At 42.9% G+C, this 15,128-nt stretch overlaps 1 protein-coding gene across 1 annotated transcript; it reads right to left on the bottom strand.

Annotated features, from left to right (window-relative positions):
• Positions 1–2,987: 2,987 nt before the first annotated feature.
• LOC311245224 (tubulin alpha-1C chain-like) lies at positions 2,988–4,438 on the bottom strand (the record flags this gene model as incomplete). Its single annotated transcript, XM_084335050.1, has 3 exons — positions 4,303–4,438; positions 4,058–4,206; positions 2,988–3,965 (listed from the first exon to the last, which is right to left on the bottom strand). Exons 1-3 carry the CDS (start codon positions 4,421–4,423, stop codon positions 2,988–2,990), a joined length of 1,248 nt encoding a protein of 415 aa, XP_084191176.1. The 5' UTR covers positions 4,424–4,438.
• Positions 4,439–15,128: the final 10,690 nt, after the last annotated feature.

The raw sequence follows: 15,128 nt of genomic DNA, 5'->3' as shown, positions 1-15,128 counted from the left end.
GTGATTAATCTCTTTACTACTCTGTCAGCTGGGGAAAGAACAATAGGGACTACAACACCAGGACAGAGAACTACAACTAGACATGACAAATTACATTAGCAGCGCCTGATCAGGGCACAAACATAGACCCACACACAAGGGGTGTAGTTCGTTTACTGTGGTGAGAGCAGAGTAACAGTCCAGAGTCTATTAGCTCTCTGTAAGCAGAACTAAAAAACAGATGGCTTACCTGAAGGGAAGTAACAAAACAATAAAAATAATTGCATTTACTGAATCATGACGGTTGAACACCAAACGGCTCCGTCCAAGGAAATAGGCTTTTAAGACAAGCAGAAGACGGATGAGGTTAAAAGATGACTAGGACTGTTTAAAATAGCGTTGGAGGAAATTACGAGAGCCATGGAATAGAGGAACTAGGTTAATAATTACCAGCTGTGGTTACAAGCAAAACTTCTGAAAGCACAAGGCAGGAAATCCATTGTAAGAACTCACCTTTAGAGCAATGCTATAAAGAACTGCAAAATGGACAGAAAATGACTATAACCACTCGTGAGAGCAGGGGCGGACCTAGCCCATTTGGCGCCCTAGGCGAGATTCACCACTCTAGCATGTTCTGACTGTGAACACCTAAAGCTGAGGCTCAGACCGACCGACCGTTTTAGATTTTTGGCTAATTTTCCCTTATGTTAGAATTTTTTTAATGTAAAAATAATGGTTGCAGATATAGAGGGGGGCGCCAAAACTGCACAGAATTTTTTTTTAAAAAAATTAAAAAAAATAAAAAAAACAAAAAAAATAATTTTTTTTTTTTTTTTTTTTTTTTTTTTTTGCGCCCCCCTCTGGGTGGCGCTCTAGGCGACCGCCTATATCACCTGTAGGAAGGTCCGCCCCTGCGTGAGAGAGCTGAAAATAGAGGCATTAGTAATAATTCAAACAGACAATGATCTCAATATAAAAGTTATCATTTAGGAAAACCAGAGACACAGTGATAATACATTTTCAGGTTGTCAATAATTACAATAAACCTTATCCACAAAGAAAATAACTGTCTAGAATATGGATATGTGTTAATCTAGAAACTACAATAACTAATGGATGTATAACATGCTTCCTTAACTGTTTTCAGCTGAAAAAGAACAGTAAAAACTGTCAAGAAAAGTGTCGATGTGTTGGTATTTAAGTATTATGACCTAATCTGCTAATTCTAAATATAAAAGAAGGAGATCCAACCGTGTAATTGTGTAACTTAGATTATCTTAAAGAAATGGGTTAAATTGACCCAAGACGAGGCCACGTGGTCTCAAATTGAGCTGATAGGCCACGACGCCTACGAGCATCATCACCCGACGATGCGGTGGGAGGCGTGGCTTTGAGCTTAAAGGAACGACACGGAGAAACAGCCAGGACACACGACGAAACGAGACGGAAGAAGAACACTACACTCCAGACGCCGTCATCGATAAAGATTGAAATTTCTCGCGCAGCTTACTTGATTGAACCTTGTTATTATTATATCCAGCTTAATTGGACAACTTGTGAAGACACGTCACGTTTTTGTTATTAGACGATCATAGCGAGAGACCTTGTCCTAGTGGCTTTCTGTTGGGCTCAACAAAGATTAGTGCAAGTTTTAGGAGAATCATTAAAGCTCCTGGCATTTATGCACTAAGACGTTGTCCTACGTATTTCCTGAGCTGCATGCTGACACCTGCATCTAAGACCGGTGGGCTAAAACACACACGCAGAGTAGGACCTAAGGTTTAGATTCAGCCTCCACTAGTACGACATAGCCCTTCTTCAGAGACGACAGAAGCCTTAAAGAAAACTGTAATGTACAGGGCAATGTCCTACTGGAATAGACTTCCACAATATTTGGTTTCAATTACCAGTAAGGTGGGATTCAAGAGGAGACTAAGAGTGGCTGTAATGCAGAAAGAGATTGATTTTGGTTGGGTCTAATATAGGGATGTCCCGATCCGATCACGTGATTGGGATCGGGGGCCGATCACGTGATTTTCAGAAGATCGGGATCGAAAAAAAGAAGAAAAAAAATCGGGATTATTATATATATATATTTTTTAACTATTTTTTTTAATTCAACAAACATGACCATGTTCACGTCTTAAACTTATACTGAGGCCTTAGTTTTGGTTTTAAATTGCATATCATCATTCATTTATTTATTGTCACACAGAGCAGAAGAATTTTGCCAAAACAAACGCATTTCCTTTGATTTAATTATACATCAAATGATTTATGTCAAGGATGAGGGACATCCACTAGTCGCAGAACTTGCAGTCACCTGATTTTTACAGACGATGGCGCGATTGCTCTCATGAAGCAGCAGGTTGGAGGCAGAGTTTTTAGATTACTCCGGTTGCAATGCCTCGCTTGAATGAAGTTAACTTTTCACCTGGATAACGTCAACATTCAGGGTGAATGTAATGTGAGAAATTGGGATGGGAGAAAAAAAATATTATTATTATATTTTTTTTTATTATTTTTTTTTTATCGGATCGGGAAAGATTGGTATCGGTAGATACTCAAAATCACATGATCGGGATTGGATCGGGAGCAAACAAATTTGATCGGGACATCCCGGGTTATGTGTTGATTTGGAATGTCTTTGTCTAGTGGTTATGAGGAGTATTAGAGTATTAGTGTATGGAATGTCGTGCTGTTTTTGAGCAAATTGATATTTGATTTGGTCTATGTTTGTATATTTGTTATTGTTCTATATTAGAAAATTTGGCATACATATTTGTTTGTATGTCTGATTTTGATTGGTTTAATGTTCTATAATAGTTTGTATATTTTATTGGTGTTTTTTTTATATTTGTTTTGTTTTTATGTAGTTTTATTGATTATTCTTGTTTAATTTTTATATGTTTGTATCCAGACCCCAGGAAGAATAGTCGCTGCTGAGGCAGTGACTAATGGGGATCTGAAATAAAGAAATAAAGAAATAAACGTTAAGTGACCTGTGTCTAATACTCTTCTCCCTCGCCATCCTCCCCTTCCACGCTGTCGGCTCCCACCTCCTCGTAATCCTTCTCGAGAGCTGCCATGTCCTCTCTGGCCTCAGAGAACTCTCCCTCCTCCATGCCCTCACCCACATACCAGTGCACAAACGCCCGCTTGGCATACATGAGGTCAAACTTGTGGTCAAGCCGAGCCCAGGCCTCAGCAATAGCTGTGGTGTTGCTCAACATGCACACAGCCCTCTGGACCTTGGCCAGGTCTCCACCAGGGACTACGGTGGGGGGCTGGTAGTTGATGCCAACCTTGAAACCAGTAGGGCACCAGTCAACAAACTGGATGGTGCGTTTGGTTTTAATGGCGGCAATGGCACTGTTGACGTCTTTGGGCACCACATCACCACGGTACAGAAGGCAGCAGGCCATGTACTTGCCGTGGCGAGGGTCACATTTCACCATCTGGTTGGCCGGCTCAAAGCAGGCGTTGGTAATTTCTGAGACGGTTAACTGCTCGTGGTAAGCCTTCTCAGCTGAGATGAATGGGGCAAAGGAAACCATAGGGAAATGGATACGAGGATATGGCACCAAATTGGTCTGGAACTCTGTCAGATCAACATTGAGAGCACCATCAAAACGAAGGGAGGCGGTAATTGAGGACACAATTTGGCTAATAAGCCTATTGAGGTTGGTGTAGGAGGGACGCTGAATATCAAGGTTCCTACAGCAGATATCATAGATGGCCTCATTATCGACCATGAAAGCACAGTCAGAGTGCTCTAGGGTGGCGTGTGTGCTCAGGATGGCGTTGTAAGGCTCCACCACAGCGGTGGACAACTGGGGAGCTGGGTAGATGGCGAACTCCAGCTTGGACTTCTTGCCATAGTCAACAGACAGGCGCTCCATCAACAGGGAGGTGAAACCAGAGCCTGTTCCACCTCCAAAGCTGTGGAAGACCAGGAAGCCCTGAAGGCCAGTGCACTGGTCAGCCTGAGGAGAAAGAGGGGAACACTGGTCAATAAAACCATTTTCACATTTAGATATATCAATTAGATATTATTCATCTCTGCTGTGGTACTCACCAATTTACGCATCCTGTCCATGACCAAGTCAATGATCTCTTTGCCAATGGTGTAGTGTCCACGGGCGTAGTTGTTGGCAGCATCCTCCTTGCCAGTGATCAGCTGCTCAGGGTGGAACAACTGGCGGTAGGTTCCACTGCGGACCTCATCTGAGGGGAAAGATCAAGTATCAAGTTAAATGAGAGCTAATGAAAGCATTTGAGTACAATACCTGTATGTTTATCACATTTTAAAAAGGAGCTTACCGATGACAGTTGGCTCCAGATCTACAAACACAGCCCTGGGGACGTGTTTGCCAGCTCCTGTCTCACTGAAGAAGGTGTTGTAAGAATCATCTCCTCCTCCGATGGTCTTGTCATGGGGCATCTGTCCGTCCGGCTGGATGCCATGTTCCAGGCAGTAGAGCTCCCAGCAGGCATTGCCGATCTGGACACCAGCCTGACCAACGTGGACCGAGATACATTCACGCTGGAAGAAAAGGATATTTTAATTGTTTTGTAAAACTATTGTTACAAGTTACAAGAACAAAAACCAAATTCCAACTGTGTCAATTTAAACTATCTCAATTACTACCCTTTAACTACTGCCTTTAGTAACAAACAAGTAAACTAATTACCACTCCCCCTCCTTCGGTTTGGGCTGGGTAGCGATTATTTTAACTACCAAAGTAGTTCATCTCATCAGTGTCCCGTGAGCCAGTAAATTTGTTTGTTCCAAGATACATTTCTTTGGTATAATCACAATCCAAAATGTAACAACGCCTCTGATTGACTCACACGCACATGACTCAGCAAAGTAAGGTATCGTTTTGGCATCTGTATCGTACATTTTCAAAACGATACCAAGCCTTAATATGCATCTCCGTTTAATACCCGTCTAGTGTGAACCCAGATGTTCCAGTGCGCTTCTTTTTGTTATGGCTCACTTAATGTATTTATAACTCATCCCCTGCAATCTATTGTTTTCTATTATGATGTATTGTGCGTCAGCAATGCTCATGTGGACAGAATGTCCTGGTATTGGTTAGCTGAACCTCTTGGCAGATATTAATAGCAAGGCGCTGCCAACAAAGCTCTTGATGAACAACCCGGTGGTGCTTGTTCCATGTGTTTGTAAAAATACAATAAATAAATAAAATAAATAAAAAACTCCTTTGTTCACTCTTTTAAAAGGATCCGTCTGTTAAAGTTAGAGGTTCTATGTAGGATTGCAAGTAACTGTCTAACTGCATATATAACTGTTTCCACTAGAGGGCGCTCTAGGCGGAGCCACTCATGCTACCACCAGGTGGCGAGTATTTAAAGAGATGTCTCCTCCCCCTCTACCTCTTTCCCACCTGCCTCTCACCGAGAGGAGAGCTCTTGTACTGCTGCTTACCATGTGAATAATAAACCATGCCAAAGGCTAAAGATAGAAACCATGCCTCTTGACCACATTATTGTCGCCCCATAGCCAGATTCTGTCAACAGGTTATGGGCCCAGATCTCGCCGGGACGAAATAATAAGGGTAGCAAGTTTAGCTGAAGTATAGGCTAGGTTAGCGCCGGGAGCACCGCGTGGCTAGACGCTAGGCCAACAAGAGCTAAAGCTACGCCTACCATCAACCAAGAGGATGGCGACCAAGGGAAGGAGCAAATGGCCCTCATTCAATGGAAAGGCAGAGGACTACGAGCTCTGGGAAGAGCGCATGTTATGCTGCATGCACGGTGTGGGACTGAAGACGACGATCTTGACGGCCCCCACGGGAGACCTGGCGGCGGAAGCACAAGCCCTGGACGACAAGCGTAATGCAGACGTACTGTGAGTTAGCGCCACTGCTCGACGACACAAGCTTGGGGCAAAACCTCCGTGACACTATAGACAAAGGCCGAGAAAGCCTGGGGGTGTTGAGAGAGCATTATATCGGGCAAGGAAGACCCAGAGTCGTGGCCCTCTACATAACACTAACAGCACTGAGGAAGGGGCACACCGAGACTGTGACCGAATACGTCATCAGAGCTGAGCAGATCATGATGGCATTGAAGAGTGCAGGAGAAGCGCCAAGCGATGGGCTAATGATGGGGATGGTGATGAGGACTACAGGAGCTGTACAAACCGTTCACACTCCTGGTAACACACGGTTCAGCGGACATGACGCTGGGAAAGTTCAAGGCCAAGTTAAGAAACTTCGAGGCCTCAGAAGATACCCACCCAGCCGCCGCAGAGGTGGGAGAGAGGGTGCTGAAGGCCAGAGCGACGCCAAGGGAGAAGACCAGGCCCACGGCGGAGCTGGCGTGTTGGCGATGCGGATAGAAAGGCCATGGCGGCTATGGACAAGATGGCGGCTGTGGACAAGATGGTGGCAGCGGACAAGATGGCGGCGACGGATCGAGACGACGCCCGGAGAGTAACGGGACAAGACTTCGCTTTCGGGGCGCGGACAGCATGCGTCGCCAGGCCGGCGCAGCTGCAGCGGGCCCAGAGAAAGGGACTGATCGTGGACACAGGTGCGGCATCCCACGTCATCAACGACAAGAGTCGGTTCAAGAACTTTGACAACACTTTCCGCCCGGAGAGACACAGCATGGAGCTGGCAGACATGAAGCACACCTACGGGTTGGCGCGAGAGAGGAGACGCACAGGTATGCCTCACAGACAGTGGGGGGGCGCCGGTGTACAGTGACGTTAAAGAACGCTCTCTACGTACCATCGTTCCCACAAGGACTATTCTCTGTAATAGCTGCTACTGCGAACGGTGTCAAAGTATTCTTCGATAAAGGTAAAACATTTCTTGTAGAGCCCGATGGTACACGGTTTAACATAAAGATGTACCAGAGAATGTATTATCTGCAAACAGAGTGTAATGACAACGACAAGTGTAATGATAATAATGATATGTGTAGCGTGACGGTCAGTCACGATATTCAGACATGGCATGAGATTATGGGTCATTGTAATTACGAGGATTTACTGAAACTGCAAGCAGTGACAGAAGGCATGCACATTGAAGGTGAAAAGCGTAGACCTGACAAAGAATGTGTAGTGTGCAAAACGGGGAAGTTTACTCAACCGAGAAACAGAAATCCCACAGAAAAAGTAAAGGTACCACTTGCGCTAGTTAAAACGGATCTAGCCGGTCCAGTAAGCAATGAGTCCATAGGAGGCTTTAGATATGTACAGTCTTTTACAGATATGTGCACAGGGGCAGTGTTTGTTTACTTTCTCAAAGCAGAGTGACACACTTCAGGCCATGGAGAAATTCCTGGCAGACGTAGGCCCTTATGGTAACGTAAGATGCTTGAGGTCCGACAACGGAACCGAGTTCACAAACAGGGAGTTCTGATCACTGTTGAGAAGGAACAAGATAAGACACGAGACGTCATGTCCATATCCCCCACACCAGATCGGAGTGGCAGAGAGGGAATGGCGCACCCTTTTCGAAATGGCTAGGTGTAAGCTAGTAGACAGTAACTTACCTAAGAGCCTATGGCATTATGCGGTGCAAGAAGCCGCTTACACCAGAAACAGGTGCTTTAATAAGCACACGGGCACCCCCCTGTATTCAGCACTGACAGGAAAGAAGTGTAATCTAGCTAGAATGCACCAATTTGGATCAGTGTGTCATGCTTACCTGCAGGACAGGGGAAAGCTTGAGTCCAGATGTGAAAAAGGACTCTTTGTAGGGCACGACAAAGGAAGCCCCGCTTTCCTAGTTTATCATCCCGGTAAAGGGAGAGTGCAGAAACACATGCTAGTCAAGTTTGTCACAACGACAACATGTGAGAGCGAGACACAGACAGAGGAGCCAGAGCTGGCCAGAGTAAGGTGTGAAGAAACAGAGACACCTCAGCCCAGTGTACTTAGCACGGTCGTGCAGACAGACAGTCAGTCACCCCCAGAGGGCGATGACGAGGAGCACCCGAGGGTGACGTCACGTGCCCCAAGCAGTGGGAGGTATCCCTCAAGGGAACACAAACACCCAAAGTATCTGACAGACTATGCCCGGAGAGAAAGTGACGAGGATGACAGTACACTTACCACCATTGATTACTGCTACAGAGCAGTCACTGGGGTACCTCAGATCTTTAAAGAGGCCAGTGTCCCCTGAATCAAGTAAATGGGAGGACAATGGGTGAGGAGATGAGGTCCCTAGAGGACCACACCTTTACTCTAACCAAGTTACCAGAGGGCAGACAGACAGTGGGAGGGAAATGGGTGTATTCAATCAAGGAGGGTATTGAAGGCCACGACAAGTACAAAGCAAGATTTGTAGCTAAAGGTTACAGTCAGAGGGAGGGGATAGACTACAGTGAAACATTCTCCCCCACAACCAAACTGACAGATGTAAAAATGTGCAGAGAAGCTGTGGATAGCCTCATTTATTTGACAACATGTACTCGCCCCGACCTATGTTTTGTAGTGAGCAAATTGTCACAGCATTTTGCTGACCCCACAGAGGAGCACTGGATTACAGCAAAACATGTTTTCCGTTATCTCAAAGGTACAGCAGATAAACAGCTGTGTTTCAGAAAGAGCAGCGAGGGCTTAGGGCTTAAAGCCTACAGTGATGCAGACTGGGCAGCTGACACCACAGATAGAAGTACCACAGGATATTGTGTGAGTTTGAACACAAACAGCTCACTGGTTTCGTGGAAAACAAAGAAGCAGCCCACAGTGGCACTATCAACTTGTGAAGCAAAATATATGGCTCTAGCTATGACAATACAGGAATGTATTTATCTAGAACTGTTGAAGGGATGGATACATATGTATATAAGACTGTGGTTTACGAGGACAACCAGGGAACCATTGCGATTGCTAGAAACCCTGTGTGCCGACAGAGATGTAAACATGTCGATATAAAATATAATTTAATCAGATCTGTCATCAGAGAAGAAAGAATGACAATGATTTATTGTCCAACAGACGACATGGTAGCAGACGCTATGACGAAACCGGCTTCCAAACTGAAATTGAAAAGATTTGCAGAGGTCATGTTTGGTGTGTAAATATTGACTGCCATATTCTTTTTGATGTTCTGAACTGTATTATTTTCTTTGTAAATTGTTTTTGAAGAAGTTATACAGTGTGCTAGACAACCCTAAGTCGGAGTGTTAAAGTTAGAGGTTATATGTAGGATTGCAAGTAACTGTCTAACTGTACACAACTGTTTCCACTGACTGTACATAACTGTTTCCACTAGAGGGCGCTATAGGCGGAGCCGCTAATGCTACCGCCAGGTGGAGGGTATTTAAGGAGATGTCTCCTCCCCCTCTATCTCTTCCCCCTCTACCTATCAGAGAGGAGACCTCATGTGCTGCTGTACTATGAACCAATGCAAATAATAAACCATGACGATTAAGGGCTCAAAGTAGAAACCATGCCTCATGACTATTATTGTCGCCCCATAGCCAATTCTGTCAACACCATGCATCCTTCTCAAAGTTAATCGCTGATGCATAACTGATCTGACTGATTGAATTCTAATAATCACCATGTTTCTGAAGTTAGCGTCAAAAGTGAATAAGATTGATAGAGGAAGAGGCTAAATTAACTCTCACAGGTAGATGATACCTGTCAACCCTCCCGTTTTTCCCGTTTTTCTCCCGTTAAAATAGTTTCCCGTATTTTTCCCGCTTTTTTATTTATTTATACAAAATGGGTGCTATTCCCCTCGTGATGACAGGTGGCAACAGTGTAGATTAGAATGTTAGCAGAGGAAGTCAGACCGGAAGAGGGGTTGCTGACAAACTGTCGGGCAAAGTGGGGTTGTTCCCGGAGAGCTCACTCTCGGCCGTGGTTTCTCAGTGTATAATGTATGGTGCAATCCCTCAACATGCGAGTAGGGTGAGACAACACCATTCTTTAGTCCAAATAATACCCTACTTTATACTATATTATTGTCATTCGTTTAATGTAAAGTCAGTCTTACATTGGCACTGCTTTAACGTTGCATTTACCCATAATCCATTGTTGTATTAGACCCATGTGCCAGTATAACTTTTGTAAAGTAATGAAGCGCAAATGTAAAGTTAATCAATACACAATGAAACAATATCTTTATCTATATCACATGTCAAAACTACTTTAATAAAACAAGATTTCCGTTTTTCATTTCTACTCATTCATCCAAAACAAGACAGCAATTCTACTTCTGCATGCACCGGGAGAATTGAGCTCATAGCACAGATTTGGAGTTGATAGAATGGACATTGCTGTTCTTAGGAAATGTTGCACAATAAAATAATGGAAATTAACATTTCTAACATTAACATTTAGTGTATGTTTAAAGTTGATACATTGAGGCATGGTAGAATTTCACTTTATATTACAGCAGTATCCGTTTTTAAAGGAAACATATGAAAAGATAAAACCTTTTACAGTTTTTCTCAATTGCTTTGGTGCATTTCTCTGATCAGAATTAAAGTTCTCATAACTGTTAGTGCATTTCTCAAAACAATTAGTACAAACTGCAAAACCTAGGTAATAACCTGCAGAAGTGTGTCACTTGCTCAAAATGGATAATTCATTCCTCAAAAGCAAGTATTCATGTCAATGAAAGTGTCACTGTCATCAAAATGAAAAGTCCTGACACCATTGTTTATGAACAAGATAGTCAAATGGCTTTGCCATGTTTTCGTTATGACAGTAAGTGTTTTCCAATGCAAAAAAAGTCAGATCTTGGTGACACTTTCTGAAAATGCTCAAGACAGCACTATACACTATTTGCACAGCCATTTGAAATCTACAGTTTCACATTGCTGTATTTAGTGAGGTAAATTAGTACAAGACACGTATGTTTCACATTTTTACTGCATATGCTCTTTGCAATTTTAATTTGTTCACAGCATTGTGCAAAAAAAAATACAAACTAATTTACAACAAACATAAGAAACACCCTTTGGCCTTTGGGTAGAGCTGTGCACAACTGTAAACAATATTGCAGTACATATTGGAACTGAATTGGAACATACAACATACACAGTACTGTAAATCATTCATTCACATCCAGACGTTCCTGTCTGTCTGGCTATTGGATTCGGGAATGGGGAGTAATAATAATTTAGGACCTGCTCCGAGGTCATCAATTAGCACACATGCGATGCATGCATGCAATTCGTATCTGCGATTAACCCATCCCGTCGCCCTTCCCCCCCAAGGGCAGCCGGGAGCAGACAGGCGTCAACGTGAGCCGCGCCAGGGGACCAATCCAAGTGCTCCTGTCCGTCTTCGTCAAGGACGCCACAGCGTTAGCGATCTTGTTGTTGTGCATGTTTTTCCATTGGGTTTATCTTATCGGGGGGGAAACCCTTGCGAGCACGGGGAGAACATGCAAACTCCACACAGAAAGGCCTGGGAGATACCCCACCTGGGTAACTGGCATCATGGAAACCTGGTCCCCAAGCGGGAATCGAACCCTGGACCTTCTTGCTGTGAGGCGACAGTGTTAACCACTACACCACCGTGCCGCATAGGGAGGGAGATATTCCACCAGCATCCTTTCATGTGCTGCAAACCACTGTGTGACCAGAATTGCGTGGTGAAAACGCACATTATCCCATACAACAACGTACTTGGTCAGATGGTCGCCATTTAGACCCCTCTCATTCTCAGGGATTATGTCCCTGTAAAGAGTGTCTAAAAAAGTCAGCAGATGTTGTGTGTTGTATGGACCAATGCGGACGCCGTTTTCTGAGATGGCTGCACACATTGTAATATTCCCTCCTCGTTGGCCTGGGACATCAGTGGTTGCTCTCTGTCCAATGCGATTCCTTCCACGCCTTCTACCTTTTGCCAGATTGAAACCCGCCTCATCAACATATATGAATGTGTGCAGCGATTCCCTGGCATCCAGCTCCATTCAGGGGAAAAATTATAAAGAAATGTATAACATTTGCTTGACAGATTTTGACAACTAGTTCAACATATTTGTATGTAATGACTCAAGCAATGAAATGAGGACTATTAGTTTTATAGGGAATGACTATTCAGCAGTCATAAGTATAGTTTATTTTGACTGACATGACCTAAGCAAATGATAATGTTATAAAACAGCAGAGAATTGTATGAAAGCAATTGATGCATGTCCAAAAGCATTTGCAATTTGTTCGGAGGAATGAGAAACTGCTACTATGATGTGCACAAATTACAAAATGTTGTGGAGGTTGAACTAACAGTTATGAGAACTTTAATTCTGATCAGAGAAATGCACCAAAGCAATTGAGAAAAACTGTAAACACAAGCAAAAACGCACAACATGAACAGAGGAAACACAGCATTAAGGATAGCATAAATAGGATGGCTTAGAGTAGACGACAGAGTACAGCAACTTGCAATGGGCCTGGTCTACAAGATACACTACGCGACCAAGGTACCCATGTACATGTCAAAATACTTCCCAAAGGTCAGTGAATACCACGATCACAACACCAGAGGGAGCTCCACAAATCATGTAAAACCCAGATTCGGCTCAAACAAGGGACTAAACACGTTTCGCAATTATGCCACATCAATGTGGAACGCCCTGCCTAAAGCTGTAAAGGAATGTGAATCACTACCCACCTTCAAAAACACTCTCAAAAAACACCTACGTGAGACTGCAATTCGAAACTGGCCCCTACAAATGTCCTAACCTAGTTGTACAGTAAATGACCAAGTAAGGCTTTGTCAATATTCCAATGTACAGTGTAAAATGTGTGTGTGTCCCCTACCCAACCCCCCCCACCTCCAATGTACAGCCCTCACCCAACCCACCCAACCCCACCCCACCAACCTCCTCCAATGTACAGTTTCTACGCCAAATGTATATACACTCCTTTTCTGGACACTTTTGTATCACAAACAGTACTGTATTTGCAAATCTGATATGTCATAAATGTATAGATGTAGCAGTACTGTCTATCTGTATGTCATGTATGTCATATATGTTATGATGAATTGAAAATGGGGGACCCTGGTGGAAACAAGACGAAAGTCTTTCTCTGGTCTGCATCCCCTTAACAATTGTATGTATTGAGATGTACTGTACTGTACCCATTCTGCAATCTGTTAATAAACTTTTCAATCAATCAATCAATCAATCATCCAGCAGACCTAGTACTAGAGGCCTGAGAAGGTCCAATATCTGGAGTTGCTGCGCTTGGCCACCAGAGGGTGGCAGAAAACCACTGTTCATATTGTTCGGACAGGATCCCTGGCCGGGACCATGACATTGTGAGGCCGTGATTGACAGATTTTGACAACTAGTTCAACATTTTTGTATGTAATGACTCAAGCAATGAAATGAGGGCTATTAGTTTTATAGGGAATTACTATTCAGCAGTCATAAGTATAGTTAATTTTGACTGACATGACATAAGCAAATGATAATGTTATAAAACAGCAGAGAATTGTATGAAAGCTATTGATGCATGTCCAAAAGCATTTGCAATTTGTTCGGAGGAATGAGAAACTGCTACTATGATGTGCACAAAATGACAAAATGTTGTGGAGGTTGAACTAACAGTTATGAGAACTTTAATTCTGATCAGAGAAATGCACCAAAGCAATTGAGAAAAACTGTAACGTTATTAATCCTGCGACCGCAGGTAAACAGCCAATCAAATCCCCATCAATGGAAAATGAACCCGCCCATACACATGCTGATTGGTCCTTGTGCAACACTAGAAAGAGGGGATCTTTGATTAAACACCTGCTATCAGAAGAATAGATAGTCAGATCCGCATTATGCTGTGGTTAATATTGTGATATTATTCAGGGTACTCCAGTATTCTATCTTTAATATTGTGATATTATTCAGGGTACTCCAGTATTCTGTCTTTAATATTGTGATATTATTCAGGGTACGTCAGTATTCTGCCTTTAATATTGTGATATTATTCAGAATAATCCAGTATGCTGTGGTTAATATTGTGATATTATTCAGGATACACCATTCTGTTTTTGTGATATTATTCATGCTGTGATGTGAATGCCGGCCATGTTAGTTTACCTTCAATGGAGAAGTGCATTAAATAATTCTAATGCAAAAAAGTGTCCTCTGTTCTTTCATTTCAGCATTGTCTATTGCAGAACACATTCCATTGTGGGCAGAGTGTATGCTTGGTTTCATTCCAGCCTTACCTAAACACCAGCTGATGATTTCACTAATTGGCTCGCCTCTTCAACTAACTCACCTGGTGCAATGTATAGTTAAAATGAAAACTTGGCCCACGATGGAATGAGTTTGAGACCCCTGGTCTATCCCTTTAAAAAAAATAATTACTTTAACTTTTTAGTACTTAAGTACATTTAAAAGTAGGACTTTTTGACTTTTACTCAAGTGTGTTTTTAGCCAGATACTTTGACTTTTACTTCAGTCAGATTTTGAGACGGTACCCATACTTTCACTTAAGTATAATTTCTGTGTACTTTTTACGAGAGATGAAGCTTCAGGGAGGGCAGCTGTATCGCTACCTCGATGACATCATCACCCACACAACATCCAGCCAGAAAGCCTGCTGAATCACCAGGCAAGGGAATTAATAGTAACAGCATCAGGGGCGGATTTAGGATTATAGGAGATCCGGGGCTTAGCCCAGATAGGTGCCAGCCTTTTTTTTTTTTTTTTATATATATATATATTTTTTTTTGCAGGCAAGGGGTGTTTTTTTTTTTATTTAATTAACCTGTACGTGCAATTTCCTGCAATATAGAGCCTTCAATCTTGACCAATAAAGCTGCTCTTTTCACTATAAAACTCAGTTAACCATATTTTTCATATGATCAAAAAGTGGTGGAGCAAGAGCATACCTTTGCTCCCCCAAGTTCAATAGTGGGAGAGCAGAGATGCTCTGAATGCTCTTATGGCCAGGCGTCTATGATTCACTGATACAAAGTAAAATAGTGCAGTGCAATAAAATAGTTAGTAAAATAGAATAAAATAATGCAATAGTGCATTGCAATAAAATAGTTATCATCGTATTTTTTCGGGAGGCCGGTAAGGAGTGCATTACAGTAGTCGAGTTGGCTTGAAATAAAGGCATGGATCTGGTTTTCAGCATCCTTTTGATTTATAAATGGCCGTACTTTAGCTATGTTTCTAAGGTGGAAG

Source organism: Notolepis coatsorum (assembly GCF_963971535.1).
Source record: "Notolepis coatsorum genome assembly, chromosome: 1".
Lineage (NCBI taxonomy): Eukaryota > Metazoa > Chordata > Actinopteri > Aulopiformes > Paralepididae > Notolepis > Notolepis coatsorum.
The sequence above is the reverse complement of the archived record's forward strand: the minus strand, read 5'-3'. Positions and strand labels throughout refer to the sequence as shown.